Genomic DNA, 22,365 nt, shown 5'->3' on the forward strand with positions numbered 1-22,365 from the left:
GTTCAGTACATCTGTTTATGTTATGTGATAAAATCATCATATCATTATTCACCAGAGTCTCAGTGCATATTTAAGGCTTTAAATTTCATTATTATCCTTCGCTTATATAAATTGGATCTGTGATGCTGTAATTAGGATTCATCATCTGGAGATGATTAATATATGTTGTCAGGCCACGAAGAATGAATGCAGTTCTGAAGGCAATGGGCTCCAACCTAGTATTAGGTATACACCTTGCTGAGACTAGGTTGGAGCCCCTTGCCTTCAGAACTGCATTCATTCTTCGTGGCTTCCAAAAAGTTGCTGAAAACATTCCTCAGAGATTTTAGTCCATATTGACATGATAGCATCACATAGTTGCTGCAGATTTGTCTGCTACACGTACACGATGTCTGCACATGTGTGACTGTGGAGGCCATGCCTGGATTATCGGTTTACAGACCTCTGGGCACAAATGTTTGATTTGGTTGTTTTTATGGTCAGGCTTTTCTTTTCTCAGTAGTCATACATCTCATACAAGTATGTGTAAACAGAACGGTTTTATAGAGACTTTTTATGGAGCACTTTAACTTACTGAAAAAAAGTGGTCAAGGCAGTGCACTGTTCCACTAAAATCTTTAAATTGTCAGATATGAAATGGAAAATAAAGCCTTTGTAAAGGAATAATAATATATCTCATTTAAGTTCACACACACACACACACACACACACACACACACACACACACACACGTTCTTGTCTCATCCCTGTCTCTACGTCTCCCTGACGATTTCCTCCTTTCCTTCCTTTCAGTGGTGCTTGCCAGTACCACTCCACTCCATCTGTTGTGCTTTTTCACAGTCCCACAACTGAATGAGTGCTTAAAAAATAATTGATGTGAAAGTAAATAGATTTGCCTTTTTTCATTTGTCAAAAATGTTTAAATTAAATTAAATAGACTAATGGATGGGCCCCCAACTGTGGTAAGCCCCTGCAGATGTGTCCAGAGTGATTAATCCAGCCCTGAGTACAGTGTTCAAGACACCAGTTTGAGATCCTCTGAGCCTTGCAACTTGGTGTGTTGTCCTCGGAGGATGGGTTCACTGTCGTTATTAAAGGATGAACATTACTCAGGTAGCCAGTGGTGTTTTAAATGATGCTCAGTTGGGCCCAAAGCTGTGCCCAGAAAATATCCCTTACACCATTACACCACAAGCAGCCTGGACCAATCATACAAGGCAGGATGGATCCATGTTTTCATGCTGGTTATGCCAAATTATGACCATACCATCTAAATGGCACAGGAGACATGAAGACTCATCAGACCAGGCAACATTTTTCCTGTCTTCTATTGTCCAGTGTTGTTTAGCCCATGTGAACTATAGCCTAATTGCCTGTTCTTAGCTGACAGGAGTGGCACAGGGTGTGGTCTTCTGCTGCTGTGTTGCATGATCAGAGATGCTTCTGCATACTTTGGTGTTAGCAAGTAGTTACTTAAGTTACTTTTGCCTTCCTACCAGCAGGGTAGGGAACAGTAACTCAGAGAACTGCTGCTCACAGGATAATTTTTCCTTTCTTTTTTTAGATGACTCTGCATAAAGCCTAGAGATGGTAGTGTGAGAAATTATCAGCAGATCAGCAGTTTCTGAAGTACTCGAACCATCTGACACCAACAACTATGGCATGTTTACTTAAATCGCCTTTCTTCCCCCATTTTGCTGCTCAGTTTGAACTTCAGCAGGTCATCCTGACCATGTCTACATGCCTAAATACACCGATTTGATGCCATGTGATTGACTGATTAGGTATTCACATTAACAGCATCACTGGGGTGAAAATCTATTCATGCAATCGGGTTCTCATAGTGAACATATTCATGCAAATTTTCACAAGACTGCTTCCACTTTCTGTTTAGATCAAAGTGGTAAACCATTAACTAATTAACTAAACAGAATAAAATAGGTAGCCTTAAATAAAAAGTAAATGTCCATGTCAGCAGTGTTAGTTTTGTACAGTGCATACAAAGGATGATGAATGTGTCTTTTCACAGTTGAAAGGCAGCTAATGGAGCAAGCAGACTTGTTAGACAAAAGGCCCTTTAACAAGGACACGAAAGACACATAAGGACACAGAAATGTGTCTGAATTAAGTCATCCTTCACCAGATGAACATCAAAGATTTAGACTGATGTTTGTTGTAAAGTTTATCTTTAAATTAGTTGCATCATCTTATATATTCAGGAGTTTGAGGATTTTCAATCTTGTCTTGTTGATAGCAAAGCATGCCATCAACTTCCAAGCCATGATATTGTCATGTATGTCTGAAGCAATAAATATACAGACAACAGATGGGTGACCAATGAGCCTTTTTGGGGGGACAAAGTTTGGTTGCAAACAAGTGTGGTCTGCAGCAAAAAATCTTTAATCAGCTACTCTGTGACCGCAATCCTACATTTTCTGTGACTGTTTTGTGGTATAAGCCAATTTATGTTTAGTCAATTAAATGTTTTGAATGAAAACCAAATGCACTTAGACTTCCACTTGTTCAGAGTTAAAATGCCAGTCTTCTCCACTAACAGCTAAAAGCCATACTTGAGAGGCAATTACAGAATTGGAACATGGATTTTGCTTTAAACAAGCTTTAAAGCAGGGAAGTGTCTATGGCTGGGCAAGGGTGGACACTGCGCACTAGATGAAAAGCCTTGCCAACTAAGAAGCAAAATAATCTTTTTTATATGACCACTGGCCTGCAAACCTGCATGATTTGGAAACGAGCAGTCATTTTCCCAGCAACTGCCATCAACCTCCAGTGGCCACCCACAACTAGTTGGGGAATGCTCATGATCGGTGGTTTCCAGATGGTTGCGGACCAGTCTTAGATTGTATGACTGTGACTGATTCGTTTGATCCTACATTATAACGACAATTTTCACATGTTCATGTGAGTGCTGAAGTCTCCAAGGAGCTATGGAGTCCTCAGGCAGAGCCCCTTCTAGGAAATTCACCAAAACACTCCAAGAAGGGACGAAAAGGTCTGAAAAGCTGTTTGGCGTTTATGCACAGGCAAGAGTCTAAACCTTACCCTCCATGACTCAAAGTCATACAGAAGTGGCTCTCTCGCTGCTTCCGGGTCAGGAAACGGGGGACTCTTCTTTCATAACCACATTTTTGTTCTTGCCCTCCAAGACAATCCAAATACTCACCAAAAAATAAGATCTCAGTAAAATCTCTGCCCTAAATATTAAAAAACAATCGTAACTAAAACCTTGATGGTCTGTTGATATGGAAAACATGATAATTCATGTATCTTTAAAAAATGACCACCAGAATGTTCTTCAATCTGGCAACCAAAATGATTTTCTTAATATTAAACTCTTATCAAGCTTTACAGTGATTTCTTTTTTTTATCCAAAAAACAAAACAAAACAAAACCCACCCACATATCTTCTTATGTATTAATATGTGGGACATTTGTGTTGCAGCAACGTGCTGCAACTGGATGTTATTGTTACTTTTATGCTCGGGTCCTAAAGTATCAGTTAGTGTGTTACCATTTCATTTGACATCGTCCTTATTTACTTCATTTTAAGGACTCTAAGCTTAATCACTCAGCTCTCTCAGTACAACTTATGACTGTTTAATCCCATCAGCAGCAGGGATTGATGTCAGAGTATTACTGAATTTGACAAATGACAGAAGCAGTACAACTGGGATTCAGTTCTTGGTAAAATGTTGATTCATGATTTCTGAAAACCCTACTTTCCAACTTCCCTCAAGCTTACAGGACTTTGCTAAACAGATTAATCTTCCACACTCAAAATCAACTTTTCCTCAAGCACAGCAACACAAGGAGTTTCACTGAGGCATTACAGCCATCTCACTATTGCATCAGTCAACAAGTTTTGTGCGAGTTAAGATGGTTGCAGAAGTTGCGTGTAGTTATTTCCTTTTTTTTTTTTTTTTTTTTTTTTTACAGAGTTCTTACTAGCTGAGTTTTATTGCATTAGGCAGATAGCACACTATACTGTGTAATTTATTTTAATTCTTGACAGTATCCACAAATGATTTATTACTTCCTGTCATGGTCATTCCTGCTAATGAGGCATCATTAGCATACACGGTTACATAAGGACATCTGCCAGAGGTCAGCAGCACTAACCCAGTCAACCACGCCCCCTCCACCTACCCTGATTGGTGTCTTTTTATGAATTTGTGAGAAGGGTCTTATGGGTTTGACTCAGAGACCATTTAACATTTTGTGTGTGTGTGTGTGTGTGTGTGTGTGTGTGTGTGTGTTTGTTTGTTTGTTTTTAAAAAAAAAGAAGCGATAAATGCCACTTTTTCAGATCCTGACTGTGTATATAAAATTATATGGCATATAAAAAATATTTATGACCTAATAAATGACAAAGAGCAAAGTTTATTTAGTGTGGTTTGAGTCTGGGAGAGATTTGATTATGTTATTTTATGATGTTTCTAAAGTAGTTTACTCTGACTGATTACTGAACTGTGATTATCTGTCAAAATGCTTCTATACTAATTTGTATATTTGCAAATGTAGCACAGAATAAAAAAAATTTCATGTGAAATAATGTAATTTTATATACTAACATTCAAAAATTTTGAATGTCATACCATTACAACAGTATGCTATTTGCTGTACTAATTGTACATTATATTCTGACCACACTCTACCTTGTTCTACAGAGTACTTAACTTAATTTGTTTTTCTATGATTAGTATTCTTGTACTTTTGATTAGTTGTATTTATTTACTACGGTAGCAGGTAGCAATATTTCATTCATTTGGATTTCATTCTGAATGAAATGTGGGCTGAACGGTCAGGTTCAGAATGTTACTTCGCAGCCACCGTACTTTTCTGAACGGGAAACGGCGTTTGTTTGTTGTGTTACCTGTTAACATTAGCTAAAGACATGGCGGAATACGCACACGTAAAATCTACCAAACTGGTTTTAAAAGGTCATAATAAAGGGTAAGGGCTATTTTTGCTTTGTGGCATTACCCGATGCCACCTCAACTACTTTTCGGGGCTTATTATGTGCTCTCTTCTCTGCTAGCTTTAATTAATACGCTAGGCTAGGCTAACAGTAATGCTACAAAGAAGAAACTTACCTCTTAGCCCGTAGTTAACCAACATATCTACAGTCTTTAAGGTTGGACAGGAAAAAAGGGCTTTGCAAGTGAAATAATTACCAGTCAAAATAAACAGAAAGATTTAAAGATAAAGCGTGGTGTTAAACCACCAACCTGAAGGCTTTACTAAAGCATAAGTTAACTGGAGTAACATAAACTAATCTGTTAGCAATGTTAAAGAAAGTGTAAGTGAGAGAGAAAGAACTACAAAGAAAAAAAATAAACCACATTATGCAGCATGTGGTTTGCAAAAAATATCATATTTATTATAAGGAACATAAATAACTTCATAAAATGAAAGCTCTAAGCTATAGCTAAGACGCACTCAGAAATATTCGGAAACATTGGACTTGTTTGAATTTTGTTGCATTTGTAAAGCCAAACTCGTTTTTGAGTTTGGGTTAAAATTCACTAGAGCTGAATACTTTTATGGAGAAACAGAAGTCCTGAAACCCTTTATCCATATTAAATAATAAATGATAATATTCATTTGGTATTGGTTAGTATTTAGTATATATTATTTGGTATTATTCGAAGAGAGTGGAAGTTGCATTTCAAGGAAAATGCTTGGATATTGCAAGGTCTATTTTGTAATTAAATTTAGCTACTGTACAAATTAAGACATTTTTGATTTTTTTGTGTGAAAAAAGTAATAAAATACTAAAACAAAGCAGTCTGCCTATTTACTTGACACAAACATTTTCTTTACATAGGAATATATATATATATATTAATAACTTTGTAGCTAGCAGGGTAAAATATACCCACATTAATTTGTCTATTAACTACAGCTCATTAAGAAGCTGATCTTTTCCATCTTGATATTAATGTCACAGGAAAAAGAAGAAAAACAAAGATAAGAAAAGAAAAGCCACAGATGAAGAGGAAAGGCTTGATATTGTTGGTATGTATATCTTCTGTATTTTACATTAGTATTTTTTCCATTAAGCAGTAAGTGTTCTTTGAGCATACAAACAGCTAAGATGTTTCAGATATAAAAACGAATAAATTAGAGGGGTCTGTTCAAACTCATTTAAACTCATTCAAACATTAACATTGTTACATTCATGACTGAAGGAATATATTCTTCCCTACTGTTAGTGTCTCTTAAATTCACCATAGTGCCGTGCATTATTTAAGCTCTGACATGGACCTTTTTTTCTCACTAGGTGGCTGGTGGTCTGTAAGCAGCTTTGGAGAAATTACAGGAACAGTTGCCATAGAGATGCAGAACAAGTCATACATCCATGCCCTGGATACCGGTCTCTTCACACTTGGTTCACCACACAGAGGTAAGAGGAGAGACTGGGGTTACATCAAAATTTAACTCCGTTTTTTTCAAAGGTTCAGCTATTTCTGCAGCTCATGGCTTATTCTAGAGACAGTGGAAGTTATTAGTTGATAAATAGTGTAAAACTATTTGAAGTCTGTGTCCTGTGCTGTATCTATACAGCATAGAGCTAAATTTCATTCAAGATTTTTTGTCTCAAACCTCAAACATTTAGTAAACAATTAAGCAAATACAAGTAAACTGCAATAAATTACAGGTAGTAATAAAATAAACTACTAACTCTTTTACGCTACGTGCACACCTACACGGGTATTTTCGAAAATGCAGCTGTTTCTGTGCGTTCTGACCTTTCGTCCACACGCAAACGGCGTTTCGAATCACCGAAAACGGAAATTTTTTAAAACTCCCTTTTTGCGTTTACGTCTGGACGAGGAATACAGAGTTCCTCTCGCAACGTCAAAGGTATGTGCCTTTTTTCACGTCACGCTGTGCGCCACATTATTGTTTACATGACATGAATTGCAGAATGGCAGATAGAGACAAAATACTCGCAGTTACTGTCCCTCTATTTACAAAGGCAGAGGCGTCACGGTGTAATTATTTTACGTGTAGTTGTTTTTTTCCTTTGTAATAATATTCAACATTGCTATCAATACATTTTTTCAAAAAATGCCGCTCTGTGCAAAATGGGTTTAAAAAAATAAACAACTGTGGGATACTGTTTGTCCATGATTGAACTGGGGGAACAAATCGTGGCAGGATCAGCCTGATATTATTTGTATCCCGCTGTAACTTTATTGTATAAAGAGCTAACATCGCCAAAATGTCAGGAGTAGTTAGTCATTACAACAAGTGCTTGTGAACTAAAAATCAAGAATATGGGATACTGTTTGTCCGTGATGTGGAGAGCCCAGCGCTGCTCCCGACGCAGGGGAAACTAATTCTGTCGCGGAGACCTACCTCGGCACTTGTGCAGGTGAAGCCAAAGGGAAGATATGCTTCACCATATTTTCTAGTCTTTGGCTTGGAAGGAAGTTGGTTTGGAAATATATTTGGCGATGCTTCATCTCCTGCTTTGCGTTTGTGTGGGAGCCCCGTCAAAAAAACTGTCCGTTATGCTAGCAGTGTCCAAGCGTTTTTTTTGTTTGTTTGTTTGTTTTTTCTTTTTCATACCGCGCCCCCCCTGCAATGGCTCTGCACCCCCCCTAGGGGGCGGACCCCACACTTTGGGAACCTCTGTACTAACAGATTAAACAATGATCATATTTTTCTTTGTAAGAAAGAAAGCGCATAGTTATTTTTAGGCTTGTTGTTTCATAATATATCAGTAGTGCTGCAATAGTCCAAAAGAGCTCTGTATCAGCTCAGGATGCTTTTCTTTGACAGTCATAATAGTAATCACAATAATTAACTCCAGGATTTTTTTTTCTCAATTGTCTGTAATTTTATAAACAGAACATTTTCTTGTTTGCAACACTTTCAGACTATTTTATGTGTATACTTATCTACATGATGTTGATTATGGGCAAGGATAATTGAAGAGCAGGATTATATGGAGGGGGGGGGGTCACTGTGCACAGTAGGATATAAGTGGTTCTGCCTTTCATTTTGTCGTTTTAAATGAAGATGTAAAGTCTGCAGCTTTTTACTTATTCCATGCTCGTGCAAACTTGAGAAGCAAAAACCTAATCTGGGGTGAGGTTTACCGTAGGCTCCTGGATTCGCCTTCAGTCCACAAAGCAGTAATTACTTACGCAGTAAATCCAGACACCAGACTGAAAAGGCTGAACAGGGGTTGACTTGAGGAGGAGGATAGAGCCAACTCTGAGTTTTCACCCATTTCTGCCTTCAGGCACTTCTGAGGAAGCGCTTTTCATTGACACAGTCCTCCCAGAACAGAGACCCTACTAACAATTAATTCAGACCACATTTATTGAGAACCTGTGAAAATGGCTGGAAGATTGAAACATCCCAATTCCCTTAGTGGGTCCTCATCCTCTGCATGCGCAAACACCAATTTCCAGTAGATGAAAGAGGGGCACAAGCTAGAGCACCGAGAGGGAGATGAAAGATTTCATCGTCTTTACTGAGATTTCTACACTGATGCCACTCTGTGGATGTTACAGCCTTTTAGAAATGTTCAGTCACCTACAGGTCAGCGGAAACATGCGGATGTTCTTTTAGCCACCCCACTGGGTCACAGTCAGACATATTCCAAACATAATCAGTGTATGTGTCTGTGTTTCATTAATGCATTCTTTAACATCTCAGAGTCTGCTCTGCGTTGACCTGAATGATGGACTGTGAATTCCTCAAAGCTCTGACTGATTGTAAATGTCAGAAAGTAGCCTCATCTCAGGCACCCAGATCAGCACAGCACTACATAACCAGAGGGTCTGCATCATTTATGAAAAACATACATAAGTAAAATACAAAGCAGGTTCAAAGTTTCAAAGGTTCAAACTCTAAATATTGAATTAGGACAAACTATGTATAGGGTTCAAAAACTGGAATAAAGCCAAGATTATAATGAGAGCAATAATATAACACTTAAACAATCTGAAGAGGGCCACTGACACCTGTAAAATCTTTAAAAGGCAAACGTTGCTTTGTGTTTCAGATGATGAAGGACCAAATCCTCCCGAACAGTTTACTGCCATCAAGCTCTCAGACACACGGTGAGTATACAAAGATAAACTGCACGTTGTTTTTTCATCTTCTCACCAGCAGATTTATTACCCCATTTCTGCATTTTATATTAAGGATCTGTTTCTATTGTCAAGATGTACACAAGTAATTTACCAGCCCATGGGCAATCAATCCTTGAAGATACGCTGCCTGTTACAAAGCTATTTCTTATGCATTAGTTTCAGTGATAGATCTCAGATTCATACACTAATGTTATTGAACTATTCCTTTCACAGAGAAACACATATTCTGTGGCGAACGTGTTTTGAATATTAGATTAGCCTTTTTTACAAATCTGTTTAGGGTTTTTTTTCTTTTTTGCTGTCGCAGGATAGCCTTGAAGTCTGGATATGGAAAGTACCTCGGCATCAGCTCTGAGGGTGTGGTGATGGGGCGCTCTGATGCCATTGGCTCCAGGGAACAATGGGAACCAGTCTTCCAGGATGTGAGTAAATCTTCTAATCGATGTATGCCACCAGTTCAATAATGATATGCAGAGCTGCTGTTTGAGTTTCTTTCTAGTCCAGTGAATTTTTTACAGAAAACAAACGCATCTTTTCAAGATTCCAGATTGGTAGCTTGAGTAGTTTCTGGTGGTGACAGAAAATGTGGCTTAATCCCACAGGTCACAAAACTATTGATTTTATTATTAATGTCAATTTCAGTTATTCTGGCAGACTCATGCTGCACATATTTGAGTCTGCCAGCAGCAGCAGGGCTGTGAAAGAAGTTTGTTACCTCATGAAGAGGTGTGCAGCGTGCTGAATGCAGCTCACTGTGGCTTCTGCTCATTGTTTTCTATCTTGTACTTATATAAAACATGCTGAATACTACAGCCATACAGTGATAAATCCTGAAACCTACTGAATTTTCTGTGATTATGTCAAAATATAACTCAACCCACCAATTAAATGCTGCAGCTGCCGGGAACATTCACATTGCATTAGCAGTAAGTTGATACGGCCTTTGTTTGTTTTTGTTTAGTTTTCTTTTTGTTTTTGCTGTTGGCACAGTTACCCAGTTTGTATTATTGCAAGTCGCGACTGAACATCTGACATTTATTTTGAAAATTAGAGTTGCTTGATCTCACACTACAGCATCAGCATAATAGGCCAAAACAAGCAGGTGCAGCACCCACACTACCCCTCCTCTTCCTTTGTGTTTCATTTACATCCACCTGGAAGCTTGTGACGATCCAACCGAAAACCAACCCGTCGCTATATAATACAATAAATGTCCCTAGCAAGTTGTCGTCAAGTAATTTCACTTGTACAATTGTTTGCCTTTTGTGGCTGAATGCTCTCTGACTTCCTATTTTTTCATTGCCGTGTTAGAAGAGACTCTTTTTAATAAAAGGGACAGTGTTTTCAAAGGAACGAGGTTCACATAGATATGGATGGCCAGGCTGCCGAAACATAGAATAGAAAACCTTAGATACTTTATTCTCTGCTAATGAAGCTATCACTCCACTAAATCTAGTAAAGTGGTTGCACTGGGTTTATCGAACCCTTCTCGATAGAGTACAACAGCCAGATTTAACTGCTAAAGGCACTGGATTAAAATAAGAAAAATAATGATTATGTCATAGTTTCTAATTGCCTTCATTATCAAAGTGGCTGCCAACAAACACTGGAGGGACCCTGGCGTCTTACTTTTAATTGGTGTGCAGCTTTTTAGTCCCTTTACTGTCTGACTTTATACTCTGAAGAGATGATTTGGTTAAAAAGGCAGTCGCACAAATTTAATCAGTGCATTTACTAGCCCGCTAGCAGCAGCACCACTGTGCAGTGAAGTGCAGAGAACATGTGCATGTGAAGATAGAAATCTAAACAAAGATAACAGGCTAAATAAAGATAAAAATTAAAGCATCAGATAATGCTGTGAACACTAAGTTGCTCTACTGATCGCACCGACACAAGTAAGATAATTGACTAAACAATTAGTGGTCTGATAAGACATTTGAATATATTTACTTGGGTTTTCTCTTTTTTTCATATGTTTTGGATACCTTCAAACTTGCGGAAGAATGATAAATGTTTTTGTAAATATTTGTCTCCGTGAGTGCCAGCAGTTAGTATTTGAAACACAACATGCATATTTTGTGGTTGTGTCACATCGTGTAAAAGGATCGCTTATGTTTTAGTTTCTTTGTTTTGTTTTGGTTTAACCAGCCCCAAAGAGCCCTGATTCATACAACACGCCTCTCGACTGACATTAAGCCCATGGGAGATGGCATTTACCTGAAGTTATGAGCAACTAGCTCATTATGCAGAAAGCATCTACCTTATCACTGCAGCGTGCTGCTTGCCTTCATGCTTTGTTGAAACTATAAACAAGCTGCCCAGCACAACCTTGAAACTCTTTTACATCAAATATTGGGCAACCTTTCATGCCTGTCACAACAACCAATCCCACTGCAATTCTATCTAATCTACCCTACCCCCCCCCCCCCCCCCCCACCCCCTCCTCTCCTGTGTTTTCTTTCTGTTCTGCTTCAGGGTAAAATGGCTTTCCTGGCAGCAAATAGCTGTTTCATTTCCTACAGTGACAACGGGGACATTGTGGCCAAGAGCAAGACAGCAGGGGATGGCGAGATGGTGAAGGTGATGTGTAAATAGTGTTCTTCCACAAGGTTGCATGTTAATCCTTTGATTTTAAGCATGCAATCTCTGTAGGGGCCTGACTGTTAAGTGGGAAGGGGGAAATGTTGTGACCTCACTTCATGGAGTTCAAGGTATTGATATGTAACGCACCACTTCCCTCCTGCTCCTCTCTTTCTCTCTCTCCCTCTTTCTTTCTTCTTTCTCTTTGTTTTTTGTTTTTTTCCCACTGGACAAAGAACAGATCCGAACTTGTGCAGAACGAGAGGTCAAGCGTAAAGATGACATTGCAGATGAGGACAGGGGCAACGTGAAGTCCTGCGAGATCAATTATGTGTACGTAACCTCTGCTGTTTATAAGCGGTGCTTATGAAATGTGTAAGCAGCCCAAACAAAAACTAATGAAGGAAAAATGTTAAGTTCTCTTATATTTTCTTTGGAATCTTCTCCGTTAGAAAGGTTATCGTAAGTTAGAATAAGTAAATGTTATAATTACCTGTTATTCTTTGCTAAGTTCAGTAGATGCTTTTGTTCTCCTTTAATGTGAAGTTTAACTAGACGTTTCTGTTCTCTTTCAAAATAGGCCAGTGAAAAAGAGGACGTTGTAATTTATTGACGTCCATAACCAGAAAAAGCGGCTGCGTGTACCACGGCCCACTACTTAAAAAAAAAAAGGCTTGTAGCAAGCAGTGAAACACAGATAAGCTGATGTGCTCATGTGAGGCGTTGCAAGATGGTTAAAATGATAGGAAAAGAGGGATATCTGACAGGGAATTACTGTGTCTATAGCAAAGCTATAGGTATCAGTCAGTATGAATTCTCATCGATAAGCTGCTCAAAAAACAACGTTTAACCTCCGGTGTTTACAACGTCATAAAAACATTACATTTAAAGGCATTCATTAAGAGGTACCAGGTACTTTTTTAGTACCTACTTTACTGGGTTTCCAAGTGAGTGGAATCGCATGCCACTGATTGGCCAGCCAGTGGCATCACTCGACGAGTGAAAGCAACTTTTTGAAACCCAACAACAAGGGAAACAGCAGCACAAAAACCAACACCGTGTCTTTGAGTCTGACTAAAAGCCGTAGACGGAGCAGCAGATGTACCATCGCCTCAACGTTCTTCATTGTTTTGTTGTGTTTGTGTCGCATACAAATGACATCAAAAGACTTTTGGCCATGTTGCTACGGCGACCTGACACACATTGAGGTGGCTCTCAGTTGTAATGGAAAACAACCAAAACCAGATTGAGCCGAGTAGGTACTAGTGGAAAAGAGGGATAACACTTCTTTTATATGACATATCATTTGTAATATTTCAGCGTAAGTAAATCATCTGAACCCCGACCACACTGCTGGTCACAACTTCTCGATGTTCAGTGAGCTGCATCTACACATGATGCTTCGGTTTCAGAGGTTAGAAGACTGAAAAATGCCCAATTTAAAATCGTTATGTTAGAAAAGGCCAAAGCTTAATGCCCGTTGGGTTAATCTCTGCATCCACACAGGAAACGATTCGTGTCGATGTCACGATCAGAGATCATAGAAAACCACTGCCTTCGGCTTGGTGATGATGTCACTACAGTGGAAACACACTAGCAACCAGAAGTTAGGAGCTCTCAAGATAAACTTTAGCACAGGATACTGGTGATTGCCATATGGCAGAGTAGTAAATACATTCAGAGGGTTGCCTAGACAACCCAAGCCTGGACCAACCATCAGCTTCAAAATGATCATCACCTTTTTCCGTCCCATTTTCTGTAAATCATAAACTCTGCTTTGATACACTTTCTTTGTAAAAATTCATACTGCTAATAGAATTTGTCTTACAAGCACTTGATGCTTCCTATCAGTAATTAAATTTAATATTTTGCAATAATTTGACATTTTACAGTTTCAGCTGAGCACCATCTGCCTCCCCAAAACCAGGGAGGAAAATAAAAGAAAACAAACAGTAATTTCTTTATCCTCACAATTATCTTCAAGTGTCAGTCTCTACTGACAAGATTTGAACAGCAAAAACACTTGCCTGGGTGTGAAGAAGATCACGCCTAAAGGATCTGCCTCATCAATCCAATGCCTTTAAAGGCACAATTGATGGTCTGCTGTAAAAGCGTGATGAGAAGGCAGGCAGCGGCGCATTTTCGCTTCCAATGCTTCAAGTGTTTTATATACAGCCTGTCTGTGGCCTATTAAGTTCCGGGCAATATGTCTGAAGCTGTGTTTTTGTTAGTTTTTTTGCTTGGCATGCTTTGGCTTTCGTTGGCCACTATTATTTGTTTTAGATGAATGTGGGGGAAATGGACTCATCTTGCTGACATGTTGATAATGGCTGCCCTTGAGCCTGTGTCTTGATGTAGTGTTTAGCGTCTGAAATGCTTTTCAGGATGGAGTGTGCCTTGGGAACGGCAAAATGCAGGCAGAATGGGAGAGAAAGTAAATATCGGAGAGGTTTCCGACACACTGCCGCGCTTGTTTATGAAGGTTTTGTCTGAGATATTTAAGTATGTTGTTAAGGTGGCTTATGTTAAAATGAGGGATTATTTGAAGCTTTTTTCCAGGGACTTTATGATATTCAGGTGAAGCTTATTCAGATGCACAGCAACATGTATTAATTAAAGGGGAAATCCTACTACCCACTTCAACGCTTCCGGCAGCTGAGTATTTAAATAAGAGCACTGTATGTGTGGTCGCTGGTGGCAGCTGGTAGGCTTAACCACTCAGCCTTTTGCTGTTTAGGTGCCACTGTCAACATTTAGATAATACTTGAGAGCATTATTTGGAATTATTTTTTAAGGTTTTAGCTGCTTATGAAGCCTTGATGTCATTGAACATTTCTCTGTGTGTGTGTTTGTGTGTGTTAATTAGATAGTGAGGTTTTTCTTTTTTCTAATACCATTATTAATGTGTGTGTGTGTGTGTGTGTGTGTGTGTGTGTGTGTGTGTGTGTGTGTGTGTGTGTGTGTGTGTGTGTGTGTGTGTGTGTGTGTCTTACAGGAAGAAGTTTCAGAGTTTTCAAGATCGAAGGCTCAGGGTTAATGAGGGCGACGCTACTGTCCTAAAGAAAGCTAGGACGGATGGAAAATTTCACGAAGCTTTGCTCGACAGGTGTGAAAATAAGTGTATTATATCCTTACTGTCAGCCACTTACGCTTCTTTTAATGAGCGCTCTCTGTTAAGGGATCTTCTTTCCCAAATGAGTGTTTATACCTGAAGTTATTAAATTCAAAGTGCCAGAGGAGTGTTTTGTGTAAAAAGAAAGCACTCCGGTACTGCAGAGGCCTGTGTGTTCACACACTGTGTAATACAAAGCAATGAAAAGGTGGCATTCAAGATCAGCATGTGTGCATTCAAAATCCACTTTATTCCTGCACTTCACTTCTGTTTGTTATTCCCTTTCAAAGATAAAGCTGATAGCAGTTTTACATCTCTAAATGAAGATTTGCTTTGGAAAAAATCTCAGTTGAAAAATTCAAGTGGGATTCAAGGGTTTAGAAAAAAACTGAAGGGTATATATATTTTTGTTTCTTTTCTGATTTAGTTTTTTTACACAGTGAAATTTTCGGAGGTTTTATCCTGTTGTGTTGGCATAATCTTTATCTACTCTTATAGTATTTAAAGTCTTACACAAATCAGTTCTATGTAGTTACCATTTAGAGCACTTTTTAAATTCAAGTTATTCTAATCATGGAATTAATACACGTATTATTTGCACTGACTTACCCTGAATATAAGATGTCCTTTTTTTTTATTGCAGGCGAAGCAAAATGAAAGCAGACAGGTACTGCAAGTGAAGAATGTGGATTGCTGTCATGCCTTTGTAAATGAATGCATTTTATAGATTTGATCATATGACATGGGATTATGACTGTGAGTGTTTTATGTATTTTGAATAAACTTTTAATGTTTATTTTGTTTTGTGTCCTTTTTTACAGCCATGTTCATCTTTGTGAGATTCTTTGCTTTGCTCTGGAGTAAAAATTGTGTCTAATGTTTGTGGAATGCTTTTGGAACCTTTGATAGGAATCAAATGGCCTGTATAGTGGTATTTGATATGTGAACTATGAAGATTATTTAGTGGGAAATTAACTACAGGCTGATGTTTAACTAAGCTTTAATGAAAGGCAGCAATACCTAATTCGTTAATCCATAACTTAGTTTGACAGTACTCTGTGTGCTTCAGTATTTGCAATGATTTTATGCAACAAGGGTACATGAATGCAACTCAAAAGAGGTAGTGAATTCACTTACACAACTCAGCATGTGTTTTACCCTCCCATGCAGGCATTTATCATTTGGGCCTATTGATGCATTACTAAATGGGCACACTGGGCACAGGATTATGGGGGCATAGATATTACACGTTTTCACCTGCAAAATATTGGTGTGAATGAAACCTAGTCTAGAATGAGTTATAAAATGAATACAATCAGTTACAAAATACTTCTTTTGTATCAGGGCAGTGCTGGTGCTCTCACTGTTTTAGGATGTGTATTCATTTCAGTTCACCCCCCATAGTTAGACATGGGGGGTGAACAGATATTTTCTTAAATGTATCCTCGCTTGTTGAGTTATCCACAACCTAATTCTTATCCATAGTCCCTACCTGTAGTCAGAATTATAAAGAACCTTTAGAAAAAAAACTGTCAGCATTACAAAAATGAAAAGAAAGCAAAATAACAGACATAAAAAAACAAACCATAGAAGGATAAAATCAATGGAGACAAAAGTGATTATCAATCAAACATCTTTTAAACTGTGTTTAAAAGCTGTAGATGGTCTGCTGTCTAATACTAGTTTTTATAGAGCTCCACTGTTGCACAACCTTTACAGAAAATGCACACTGACCACAAGAGCTCTGCCTCAAAGGAAAAATACAGGCCTGTCAAACGTCTTTGATTCCTGTTTACACTGGCAATGAAGTAACTAAATGTTGAAGAAGCCACATAAGGTAATTTTCTTATAAATAGGACATGACCATATATATATGTATAGATATATATACATATGTATACATACATATACGTGGTCAAGGGTTGTTTTTATACGGAAGTGAAAAAGGACACGTGATGATTTGCATTTATTTTTCTCGTGTGACAGCCACTTATGACCAGAGTTACTGTAATCTGATTACTCTTTTTCAAGTAATTTGTAAAAGTAAGGGATTACTATTACAGGTGAAAATAGACTTAAGAGCAACAGTACTTAGTGGTCCTGAATCTTTGACTTTATTTATGTTTTGCTGTGTAAAAATATTTTATTTTGTATGCTGGAATATGGAGAAAATAGGTTTAAATGTTAAAAACATTTCTTCAAGTCAGAGAATGTTTCATATAATTTCATTTTTACTTGATGCAAAAAAGTTAAAAGATTCAAACTAATAAAACAAGTTTTAAAAAGACTTTTTCATTTGATTTAATTGTATATAATGGATTATGCAGAAAAAATAGAATTGGGCTGAAAGGTCTATTGCTATATAACGTTTTCAGGTTGTGCATCATGTTTTTAGAAAGTAACAAAGTAATAAAGTAACTAAATACTTTTGAAAATAAGTAATCAGGAAAGTAATGGGATTTTTTAATATATACATATATATTAGTGTATAACTGGCTGTCACATGAGAAAGATAAATGCAAATCATCACGGGTGTCCTTTTTCGCTTCCGTATGGAAACAACCATTGTCCTGTCATCTGGGGGGTGTTTTATAACACTTTAATTATTCTGTAATTGCTTTGTTCACGTCTCTCGCTTGGCAACCAAAAGCCATTTTAATTGTGCTGTTTTATCCACACAGAAGACGTGTGGGATGCGTGTTTCCCTGCATTTATTAATGGAAAGGGCGTTTAATACATTCTCGAGCTCTTCCTGTTTCCCCTCGGCTGTGCAAAAGTCAGTTCGCCGTCATGGGATAAACAGCAGGAACTTCCGCAGTAAACTTAACGAAACAACAAACCGAGCTGGACATTAGAAAGCGGTTTGAGGGAGATCTTCTGAAATGGGTCCCGGTGTGCTTCTCGTTTTAGCGGCTTCGTTCTGTGTCGTATGGACACAGTTTGTGCCTCCGGTAAGCGAGATTTCTCTAACCACACTAACACGCTGTGTTATCAAAGCTCGACTGTTGTCTGACTGCATTGTTTTCAGTGATGTTTGAACCATAAGAGACAGTGTCCTTCTCTCCAGCTTATTTACTGCTGTTACTTTCGTGTGTTTGCAGTACACAGAAGACTGTCGGACGGACATGTATCCACCGAAAGGCCCCACGTATGTCACATTATTGTGTAGCTGTCATGTTAATGTTTTAGAGTTGTTACAGAAACTCCGTGATTCGCCTGGTAGCTGAGTCACTGCTGTGTTTGATAACAGCCCTGCTTCGTAATGAGCTCTGCTGCTTTCACTTACTCCTCGTAAATTTGTTAGCCGCACATGTATCCGTTGACAATACTTTGTATTATTTCTTTATGCAATTTTATTACTGCCATTGGCCCTAAGTGAGCTCTGGGCGAGCTTTCTTCCCTTTTTGTGTGTGTGTGTCTTAACTGTACACTAAAGCTAAAACTGCCAATAATGAATATAGATAGCAGGGATCAGGACAACACATATGCATCAGATACTTCATCTTTGAAACTTTATCCACAGAGTTTTAAAGATCTGGCTATAAGGGAAGTGTAAGATTTATTCTTTGCCACCATTCTTCAGTAATCAGGCCTAACAAGTTTTGATGAGGACCCCCTTAGATGTCTGCACTCCCCCACCCAGGAATTTAAAAAGACAATTCAATTCACTAATATTTATGCAGCGCCAAGTCACAACTGCAGTCACCTAAAGGTGCTTTAATTCTAACAATCAACCTTTAGGCAAGCACTTAATGAAAGTGGGAAGGAAAAACTCCCTTTTAACAGGAAGAAACCTTTGGCAGAACCAGGCTCAGGGAGGGGAGGCCATCTTCCATTACCGGTTTGGAGTGAGGGGAAGGAGACGGGGCAAAAAAACGACTTCTTTCTAACCGAAAGAAGTAGTTTTATCCAGCCATTTATCATTTATGTCATCACATCTTCGACTAGTTTTGCACTCACTTTATTATTTCTTAACCAAGTCAGTAATGTATTAGAACTCACTTAGCTGCAATGAACAATAATGCTGTGAACGGAGGCTTACCACTAAAAGCAGGGGAGTAGTGTCGTTTTTAAATCTTTTGCTTTCTAATCAGGTTCAAAGGAGCCGTGAGCTGGTACACAGTGGACCTCGACTTACCGCCCAGCAAGAGATGGTCGGCTGTGATTACTGACAAAAAAACAGATGTAAGAGTCATTTGAAAACACTTCGCAATAATGCTCCAAGCCCCAGAAAAAAAGCGCATTAAAATCGTGATCTTATTCTCTTCAGCTGGTCAACATGATAGAAGCCATCAAAGAGCTGGCTGACGCTTTAGTGCCGAGCGGAAAGCTGATAGAGATGGTCGACATTGCACTGGTGAGTGCTGTCTTCTCTTCTCCCACTTCCTTGATATATACTTTTTTTTTTTTTTTTTTTTTTTTTTAAACTTCATCTCAAGTGTTTCTGATTGAATCCTTTGCAATGTTTCACAGCCTTTAATGGTGGACACACTTCCAAGCCCGTTCAATGAAGAAATCAGAGGAATCGCAGCCGCTTCAGGGGTTCCTCTCGGTAAATAAATGAATTGAAGTAAAGTAGTCAACTCTCTAGTAAGCGAAAAAGGAAATCCAAATAATCTCTGTTTTCGTCATTCTTAGGTGAAGTCGTCTTGTTTAACATCTTCTACGAGGTGTTCACCGTGTGCACGTCGATTGTTGCAGAAGACGAAAAGGGTAAGTGGGCTGATTTTTGGAGTCAGTGATTTATTTATTTTTTTTTAATAATTAACTGAAACACTGTTGGCCTTGGCTTTTTTCAGGTAACCTCATTCATGGCAGAAACTTAGACTTTGGTCTATTTATGGGGTAAGTTTATCAGTTTCACAGGTTTCAAATTTTAAGCCAAGTCTTGCCTCAGATGGGTTAAAAGAGTGCGTTCTTCTTCAAAGCTGGGACGTGAAGAACAAGTCGTGGATCATTAGCGAGAGGCTGAAGCCTCTCGTGGTCAACCTCGACTTCAAGAGAAACAACCAGACAGTCTTCAAGTCGACAAACTTTGCTGGTTATGTTGGCATGCTCACCGGCATCAAGCCTGTGAGTCATTTAGTAGCACATCTGAGGACTCAATCGGCATAAAACATTATTTAAGGCAGCAGAGTTGCCTATGCTCTTTGTAGTTGTGGAAGTACAGAAGATTAAAAGGAAAGTTTCTCTTGCAGAACATCTTCACCCTGACTATGAACGAGCGCTTCAGCCTCGACGGAGGATACATTGGTGAGCTTTTGGGGTTCTACACGTGTTCAAGATCAGATGTTTTGTCATTTTTTGTCAACGTGTTGATCTGCTCTCATGCAGGAATCCTGGAGTGGATCTTGGGACAAAGAGATGGGATGTGGATGAGCTTTCTCACTCGATCAGTCCTAGAAAATGCAACCAGGTATTCTTTGATACTTAAAGCAGTTTTTTGGCCACTAATGAGCACCAAGACAGTGTGACAGTGTGCCTTTTCGTGTTAATGTGTAGAAGTAGTAGGCAGTGAAACGCTGCAGTGCCCGACTATAACAAGACAAAAGTAGATTTAAGTAGAAGATTAAGTTTTGCTGTTATTTGGTACGCAGTGCATCCACTGTTTGATACATCTTAGGGATTTCGATGGCACTGTTAGTAATAAATTAGTTTGTTTTGTTTTTTTTAGCGATGATCTCTCCTTTTGAGTTAAAGCGCATTGTAGTTTCTTTGGTGACTCAGTTTCTGCGAACAATATTTTTATTTTTTCCCTCTCCAGCTACGAGGAAGCTAAAAGTCATCTGGCTCAGACCAAGCTGCTCGCTCCAGCCTATTTCATCCTTGGAGGAAACAGCACAGGACAGGGCTGCATCATCACCAGGTCTAGGCTGCTCAGCATTGATATCTTGGAGTAAGTACTGCTGCCTAGATCAAGGCCACTTAATATTAAATAAGTGTGTTGAACAACACAGAACCTTGTATTCTTGGATAAAGGGATGATAGATCACCCTCATGAAGTCCTGCAAAAATCCCAGTGTAGATCTGTGGCGATTTGGTAGCTAGAGACCATAGAAAGTGATTATTTTGGTTACTTGTAAACCTTCAGGCAATCGGCTAAAGAGACTACCAGTAAGAATGGATAATACCATTGATCGATATAACTGATAAATACATTAGAGGGTCACTGAGGTACCCAGATCCTGATCTGCAAGCAACGGGCTGGCAGCTTTAAAGCAATGCGTGACAAGCGTATCGCTTCCTGTTTGTACACGGCTTAAGGCGCTAAAATCCAACACACAGCAAAAGTACTGGATCATGAGTCAGTGATGCTGCTTTCCTCATGCTCTCATGATTTGTTGCTTAACTAGCAGCTGAGGTCAGATGGTAAACAGTTTAGTTACTTGCTGTTATTGCATGTCACACACTGAAGTTTGACCAACTTGTTCCTCAGGATTGATCTGAAGCTGGGCCGGTGGTACGTCCTGGAGACAAACTACGACCACTGGAAGGACCCTTTCTTCCTGGATGACCGCAGGACTCCGGGCATGAAGTGCATGAATCAGACCACACAGGCTGTGAGTACTGAAGACGCCCACTTCCTGTCCAGAACTGACAGAATTCTGTCAGAAACCTGGCTTTAGGTCTGAGTCTCTTATCACCTTTTGATCATTTCTTTTGTTTTATTTAAATAGAACATCTCAGTGAAGACTATGTATGATGTGCTGTCAACCAAACCAGTGCTGAATAAGGTGAGCATTTTATGATTGCCGGGACTTATAAAATTAAAGACTACTGTACTTTGATCGGCTGTAACGACTTTCTCCTCCTCCCTCCTTGATTTACTTTCTTTCCAGTTGACCACATACACGACACTGATGCAGGTCTCTGAAGGCAAGCTGGAGTCCTACATCAGGGACTGCCCAAACCCATGCATGCCGTGGTGATCCTCTAGACACTGAATCCTGATCAGTTTGGAAGTGCTTCCTGGCACAGAGACACTCAACTGATCCTTTGGATAAAACTCTAAGCTTTTGTACAGCAACCAGTCACCTGATCCAGTTTCATGTCACTCCAGCATTTGTTTTGCAAGCAGTTTAGTAATACTTTCAACTCTGAGAATCCCAAATCCTTTTTTTCCTCTTCTAATATAAAAGAGAAACGTGCCTCATTTTGTTTTTCCACTGTAATTATTTGTATTTTAGGACAAGTCTATAAGTTGATCTCAGTGTGTGTGTGTGCGCGCAACACAACCAAAATGTCAGTTTATTTGTTAAATGTGTTAATTCCAGCTCACTCTTGTCAAATATGTCAATAACAGTTAAGTTAGAGGAACTTCATGATCTGCCACCACATGACTGACATGTTACACACTGACAATGACAAATGTGCATCGGTACTGAACTACTTCCTTTTTCACTGTTTTAAATTATGACTATTAAAAGAATTCTAATAATGAATGCTCTCCTGTTTTTAATTTAAAGGACAGTCCAACCTCTAGTGCTACTTATCCATTGAAATTGTTTTGATGTTAACTGCCCACTCTTGGAGATACTG

The 22,365-nt window shown here is 38.9% G+C and overlaps 2 protein-coding genes across 2 annotated transcripts; both read left to right on the forward strand.

Moving 5' to 3' along the window:
* The first annotated feature begins 4,833 nt into the window (after window positions 1-4,833).
* frg1 (FSHD region gene 1) lies at window positions 4,834-15,622 on the forward strand. The gene is made up of 9 exons (XM_040023783.1): window positions 4,834-4,971; window positions 5,969-6,036; window positions 6,302-6,424; window positions 9,044-9,101; window positions 9,442-9,556; window positions 11,610-11,714; window positions 11,956-12,047; window positions 14,710-14,820; window positions 15,470-15,622. The coding sequence occupies exons 1-9, from the start codon at window positions 4,913-4,915 to the stop codon at window positions 15,504-15,506; spliced, it is 768 nt and encodes a 255-aa protein (XP_039879717.1). The 5' UTR covers window positions 4,834-4,912; the 3' UTR covers window positions 15,507-15,622.
* A 2,000-nt stretch (window positions 15,623-17,622) lies between these two features.
* asah1b (N-acylsphingosine amidohydrolase (acid ceramidase) 1b) lies at window positions 17,623-22,268 on the forward strand. Its single transcript, XM_040023781.1, has 14 exons — window positions 17,623-17,777; window positions 17,928-17,974; window positions 18,921-19,011; window positions 19,097-19,183; window positions 19,300-19,378; window positions 19,465-19,539; window positions 19,626-19,671; window positions 19,755-19,899; window positions 20,025-20,079; window positions 20,161-20,242; window positions 20,591-20,722; window positions 21,263-21,386; window positions 21,504-21,560; window positions 21,666-22,268. Exons 1-14 carry the CDS (start codon window positions 17,709-17,711, stop codon window positions 21,753-21,755), a joined length of 1,179 nt encoding a protein of 392 aa, XP_039879715.1. The 5' UTR covers window positions 17,623-17,708; the 3' UTR covers window positions 21,756-22,268.
* The last annotated feature ends 97 nt before the right edge of the window (window positions 22,269-22,365 follow it).

Source organism: Simochromis diagramma, unplaced genomic scaffold, assembly GCF_900408965.1.
Source record: "Simochromis diagramma unplaced genomic scaffold, fSimDia1.1 OVJJ01000302.1, whole genome shotgun sequence".
NCBI lineage: Eukaryota > Metazoa > Chordata > Actinopteri > Cichliformes > Cichlidae > Simochromis > Simochromis diagramma.